The sequence below is a fragment of the Echiichthys vipera genome, assembly GCF_963691815.1.
Source record: "Echiichthys vipera genome assembly, chromosome: 6".
NCBI classification, from domain to species: domain Eukaryota; kingdom Metazoa; phylum Chordata; class Actinopteri; order Perciformes; family Trachinidae; genus Echiichthys; species Echiichthys vipera.
The window spans coordinates 23979768-23986901 of record NC_139831.1 but is presented as its reverse complement, the minus strand read 5'-3'; the positions used below and the strand labels follow the sequence as shown (position 1 = coordinate 23986901).

General features: G+C 44.6%; 1 protein-coding gene across 1 annotated transcript in view; it reads left to right on the top strand.

The window, feature by feature from the left end:
• The window catches only part of ppp3cb (protein phosphatase 3, catalytic subunit, beta isozyme), a 34744-nt gene continuing 27610 nt past the window's right edge, over positions 1–7134 (top strand). The window contains exon 1 of the mRNA XM_083915625.1: positions 1–56. Within this exon, the coding sequence (XP_083771751.1) occupies positions 32–56 (25 nt within the window). The 5' untranslated portion in view covers positions 1–31. The remainder of the gene's footprint in view (positions 57–7134) is intronic.

The window sequence follows — 7134 nt, the reverse complement described above, 5'->3', positions numbered from 1 at the left end:
TTGTTCCAATGAAACATCAAGCAGTGTGACGATGACAGCGAAAGGCAGACATAAAGGTAAATAAATGTTACGCATAACCTGCGATCTTTGGTGTTGTGGTTCTGATGGGGATGTGGACGGTGTCTCGGGGTGATGTTGCATGTAAGCAACGATGTGTGGAGAGGGAGAGAGGCAGGGTAGGATGCTATAGGGGACTTATCACTAGGAGACTCAAGGATTTTTTTTTTTTAGCTTTCTGTCTTTGTGTTAATTTACTGTTTCTCTAGCTGCGCGTCGTAGTGGCGCCCCGGTGGTGTGATGTGCCGACCACCTATAGGGTGGCCTACATGAGCGATCTAGTTTTATATTTCGCCAAATCTGACTCAAAGTCAGGCAATCGAATGGTTTAAATGGCAGGTAGCCTGTCAACTTTGGCAGGCCGAGTGCGCACCTTCAGACCTGTGAGTTTGGTTGAATTACACAGGCCTCTTAGAAATGAAATCAGCTTGGTATTCGCCGACGTGACGTTTAAAAACCACGAGTGCACATGATGGATGTACGAGTCGTTTTAAGGCGACGCTTTCCTCAGGAAGGCCTGAATGTCAGCGGGGAGACTGTGCTTCTCCCGTGCGTGTCGCTCTTCCACGTCTCCTCCGTAAAGGTCTCCCTGGCTTCCCCCTCTTCTTTTCCACGAGTGTCAAATAAGAGATGAAAACTGAGTTTGGGGATGCTGATGCTGGATACCCGAGCCCCACTCTTCCGACGATGAACATGCCTAATGGTGTTATTTCATCGCTAGATTCTGAGATTTTTTAAAAATGTGTTTATGAGTGTCTGTTTTTACGCGTGGGCGGTTATATATGGGGAGGAGAGGAGGGGCTCCGCTATGGGGTTAGGATCCGCGGTGAATTGCACAGATTGTCGTGCTCATCGGGTCCACAACAAGGCTGGCATGGCAGCGACGCTTCCACGCACACACGCCTGTCACATGCGACGATGCCTGGCTGGATGTCTTCCCCCCACTGGCTCCCGCTTAATAAACTCTCAAGGTCTCTCTGCCGGAAGAAGCAGAGCTGACAGTTGGATGCGCCGCTCGGGCATGCCCTGGTATTCCGTGCGTGCGTCGTGCTCGGAAGGGGGGGGGGGGGGGGGGGGTTCTGGGCTGGGGGCGCGAGGTCTCTTGTAGTTTTTGCACGTAGGACTTGAGATGTGCATATTCCTACAGTATGGCTCTCTCTCTCTCTCTTTCGAACTCTCTCTCTCTCTCTCTCTCCGTGTGTGTGTGTGTGTGTTGCATTTTTTTCCTACGGAATCTGCATCCCCTGAACCCCTACCCATTAATTATCTGCCTTACCCATAGACTGTATAAAAACAACCCACAAACCAGTAGGCTAGCTCCCCTTCACATGTGCCTGTGTGCCTTTACCTCTACATTTCTGTTTGCATGTGTGTTGTAATGCAGCTGGGCCGCTGGAGCTCAGCTGCCTCGACACTGAAACAAACTACACGGCCTATATCCTCATGCATCATCTATCTCTCACACACACACACAAATGCACACACACACACACACATAAATGCACCCTCTGTAACAAACATGCAGCAAAACAACACAGCAACTCATCAATCAGGTGAGAACGATTTAGTGTGTATGGAGCTGGAGAGAGATGGGGGCATCAGTCAAAGAGCTGTCACTCCTGGCGGATGGACTGTGCCCAGTAGTTCCCCACGATATGGATTTTAATGATATTCAGTGGAGAGAAGCGATTCAGCCAAAGGACAAAGCACACAGTGAGAAATGGACAGAGAGAGAGAGAGAGAGAGTGTGGGGGCGAGGTGAGGGAGAGAGGGAAGGAGAGAATGTGACAAGGCCATGGAGGAGGTGAAGTTGCTGGAGCGAGAGAAAGAGAGGCACAGAGGGATGGAGAAAGAGAAAGAGGGAGCGAGGGGAAAAAAGAGGAGAGGGAGAAAAAAGAGAAAGACAAGGGAAGTCGTGTTTCACACTACTGAGTGGCAGGACAGCGTCCTCTGACATAACCAATGGACTTCTCACACCCTTTTTGATTCACTTACCATGCACACGTGTGTGTGTGTGTCTGTGTGTGTGTGTGTGTGTGTGTGTGTGTGTGTGTGTGTGTGTGTGTGTGTGTGTGTGTAAAAAACAAGCAGGCTGCAGAGCCAAAATCTGTGAATGTAGCTCTTGCATGAAAGTTTAGTTTAATAAGCTGAAAGTGTAGTCTCTGCCAAATATTGCCTTTATTGTTCATAGTAAGGCAGGCTAGAGTAGAACAGGGTATTTTACTAGATTTTGTAGAAACACAACATAAGTTTGGTTACTGCTATGTCTTGTCAGACCCATAAGTGTAACTACAGCAGGGTCACGAGGATCCTTGTTTACTGACACAGAGAAGAGGGATCATGCTGCCAGTCTTTTTGTACCAGCACTCACCAGCGGGTATACCTGTACCCGTGAGTCAACAGCAAGGTGATACCTGCAAACATGAACACATACATACAATGCAAACATGGGGGCTGGTACAGAAGCTCAGCACTTTTTAGTCTCCCTGTGGATTTCCTCGAATCCCCACATGATAGTTGAAGTAGGGTACAGATAAATCTGCTGAAGCACACACCTGATTCTGAACCGCTGGACTGAATCAATGACAGTATTGAAAATCATTTAATTGTGTAACACTCTGCTTGGAAAACACGCAGGTTGGTTTCATTCACTGTTTTTTTCTTATTCCTACAAATAGTGTGTTTTATTCATATATAACCCGTGTAATGGTGAGTCAGGATGTGCAGGCCTCTAAGGAGAGCGTCAGGAAGTCACATTGTATGAAGAGCAACAAAGTGTGCCTAGGGAGGAGGTCGGGGTGGATGGATAGGTCAAAAAACACACATGTTACCCAGGAAATCACTGTTTTTATTTGTGCGAAAGCAAAAGCCACTGTTGACTTATTTTACTTGTGTCTTAACCAAGTAGTTGATGTTTTTAGTTAGTACTTTAGTCAAACTGTAGGCTATAGTGTGAGAAAGAGCTCCACATTCATTCTCAAAAAAAGAGTTGAATCAACACATTTGTGAATGAACATTATGAGTGTCATAAAGAAATAATTAATTGCATCCGATTTCACAGGTGGAGCTGATAAAACTCTGTAAGTGGATGATGATTGTAATGGCACTTAAATTAGCATTTTGTCTTGAGTGTATAGCAACGTGAGAATAAACGAGGCCGTACTGCAAATGTTTACCGTTATCTAAGAACATTTTACTTATCCAAAGTTGGTACTGTGTTGATTACATTTTTTTTCTGTTAAAGACAAGGTACACCTAATCCACAAACGTGGACAGTCTCTGTTGATATGTCTTCACCGTTTTTAGGATACTGTCTGTCATATGATTACTTAGCGTAGTTTGTATGTGTGTGTGTGTGTGTGTGTGTGTGTGTGTGTGTCTGTGTGCATAATACAGGACAGACCTACGAGAGTTTTTCTTCCTAATGTCTTCCTAACTGCCTGATGCTGCAGTTAAGAATGAGTTTGATCATTTCAAATGTGTCCTCGCATACAATCAAATCCTCCTATAGCAAGGTAGCATTATTAGAATCCCTTGTTGAAAGCAAAGGCCGAGCTCTCTTGCCTCCCATTGAGAAAGTAGTCTCTGTGAGGAGCTAACGAATCAGAGTGCAAAGGTGAGATTTGTGAATTGTGACCCTAGACACTTCAATGAATGAAGGAATGTGTGAAGAGTATTCACCAAAGCTAAGTGGAGCCATATCAAATATGCACACAGGCATGCACACACACACACACACACACACAGACACAGACAGACACACACACACACACACACACACACACACACACACACACACACACACAAAGACACACACAAAGACACACACACACACACATCACCTCTGGCAAGGCTCGAGGCACACTGGGCATATTTCCTTTTAGTGTAACATGCTGTCCCATTCCTTCATAGTTCCCCCAGAATCCTGTGTGTATGTGGGTGTGTGTGTGTGCGCGCACATTTTTGTTGGATTTTGGTGTATCCTTGTGAGCCAGGGGTCCCACCTTGACAGGACTGTGTGCCCTGTGGGGAGGGTGGTAGGGTAAGGGCTATTTATAGAGAAGGTACTCCAGAGAGAGAGAGAGAAAGGGATTGTCTAATGAGGACAGGCTGTTAGGGGATGGGCCATTGTTTCTGTTTGTGTGTGTGTGTGTGTGTGTGTGTGTGTGTGTGTGTGTGTGTGTGTGTGTGTGTGTGTGCGTATGTGTGTGCAAAGATGGTCCTTCATGTGTGTAGTGTGCATTAATTGAACCACTTCAAACACATCTTTATCTGCCCCCACCACCACCACCACCTTCAAAGACCTGTGGATCTATGTAAGCTGATCTGGGTCAAACATGGTAGATAAACACAGACTCGCACACACACACACATAATGCACGTGAACTGTCATACCTCTCCTGTCTCATACATACACCCCCATTTTTTGCTTTCCCTCTCTCTCTCTCTCTCTCTCTCTCTCTCTCTCCCCCCCCTCTCTCTCCTCATTCACTGCACTCATTCTTTCATCCCTCGGCATCTCCCTCCTTCATTTATTCATGCAGAGACAAGCCGTGGGATGAACTGATCTGGGGAGATGTGTGTGATCACTTTAGATGAGGTCCTGTAGAGGGCAACACATCTAACATACAAACACACACACATACAGGCATGCCATTAGTTCTGGTCGATGCCGCTGGACGAACACCAGACGGATGCAGTCTGTTCAGTCACAGTATTGCACTGTAATGATTTGATTCATAGCGTACATGTAGCACATATAAGCTGTTTATACTGTATGTGCGTCTTTTTTTACCATGTGCGTTATTACAGTTTAACCTCTGGCACATTTATTGCACCAAACATGATTTCATTGCCGGGGTGCACGCGTGTGTGCTGTTTTATAGCGGTTTATTCATCTTTTGCAGAGACAAATGAGGACAGATGGATCATGGAGGACTTCTACAGTCATTTCTGAAATCTGTCTGTTCACGCTTGCTGTCACTTCCTCCATCCTGCACCAGCCCCTCTCATTGTGAACGGCGTTCCCGTGTTATTAAAAGTGATGGAATATCCCCATAATTAACTTTAGCCATTAGGGAGGGCCCACACAATAACAAGATGATTCTGATCCGATTCTGCTCCAGTTAGGCTATTAGGTCAGCCCAAACAAATTTAGGAGATTTGGTTGAAAGCTATGTCATAGATTTCCTCTCAGGCTCCCCCCTCAGTGTGCTGTGATGTGAGGATTTTTGGCTGAGTTGGCACCTTTTGGCGCTTAATAAATTCCACACCGAGGAGTTCAGCTTTGGAGAGTGGGCCAGAAGACAAAAAGAGTACATTAGGAAGAAGCTAAAAGAAGCGTCTAGCTCTTTGCTCATCTTACACCACTTGGTCCGGCTCACTGCACAGAAACGCCTGTGAATCCTTTGATGTGTTCAGTGTAAAGGATAGTTCTGTTTTCACTTGAGAAAGTGGAGTTCACTGTGTTCATCATCTGTACTTAGACTGCACTGTCAGAGAGTAAAGTTCCCCCACAAGGTTGAAACACATCACAAAGTGGTAAAATGCCTTGAAGCAGCATTTGAGAGAAATACTATCCGGCATCACTTTACTCAAGAAGTGTGGCATTTGTGGTCTGAGCTTTCAGTACGCCAAGCTAATATCATCTTTGCACTGCTAGAATCTGTGTACGAGAAATGATTTGGAACTCACTCTAACATTTTATCATGCCTCCACACCGACCACAGTCGAGTTCGTCGGTGTTATGTTTTCGAGTTGTCCGTCTCACTCGCGTGAATGTGATATCTCAGGAACTCCTGGTGGGATTGTCTTCAGATTTGGCACAAATGTCCAGTTGGACTCAGAGATGAACTCATTAGGTTTTTTAGGTCAAAGGTCAAAGGTTACCGTGACCTCACAAAACACACTTTTGTCCCTAATTCAAGAATTAATGCCCTAATTATGACAACCTTTCACACAAATGTCTAACAGGATACAATGATGAAGTGATGACATCTTATATCCAAAAGGTCAAAGGTCACCTTCACTGTGACATCATAATGTTTCCGACCATTATTCAACGCCATAACTCAGGAACAGAAGGGGAGACATTTGATTGGATACTGAACTGGTGACTCTCTGCTGATTGTTTAGATCTTCTGTGTTTCCTGGTTAAAGGTGTGTGTGGGAAGCGTCCACACATCATTTTATTAAATTCCTTCAAAGTCTTCACTACATATTTTATCTAAGTCTGAAGAGTTTGGATGTAAACTGGAACTTGACACATTGATGGAGGCAGACAACCGCAAGGCTGTAATTCTAGTCTCATCTTCATCCATTCATGTTTTTGATTATGTGCCTTGCAGCCGTTGACAACCCGCCTCCTCTGCTGATAGCTGTAAGCCCCACAGTCAACAGATACAGGTGATACCCAGCGTCATGAGACCAGTTAAGCGCGTAAATATGTGTCAGTGTTACTGGCTTATTTTCAGCTGCAGTCCTTTGGTAAGATCTTCTGAAGCCAAACCATTTGGGTTTCACACTGCTCATAATGGACGGGTGAATTCACAAAAAAAAATTGTAATTCATAGTTTAACTTTAGGTAGCCATTAGCTTTTACCTACCTAGCTTTAACCTTATTAGCTAGGTCTTGCTGTTTTTTAGTATAAGTTAATCCTTTCTTTCCAGTTGCTACAAGAAGATAGATCTACTGTTTCTCCCACCCATACCTATTGTACTACTTTTATTATTGATAGCACTTCCCTACTACTCACCATCAGTTGATGAAATGCTTTTATAGCGCATAGCTGCCATGATACACTCTTCCTCCTGACAGGTGACTCTGTATGTGAATAATGTAGCTTGTGAACACCTTTACACAGACTATTAAGCTGGACCAGTCTCTGTTTTGTTTGAATAGGTTTTGGAATTCATTCTTAAACAAATACTTAATTATTTTAATGCTAAATAACTTTTAGCTGAAGTGTGTAGCCAGCAGCTAGCATAAAAAATAGACATGTTCATTTCAACGATGTAACCGTCACTGGCCACATAGAAAGAGACAAAAACAAATACAGCGATGGTGGAGGAACTCTC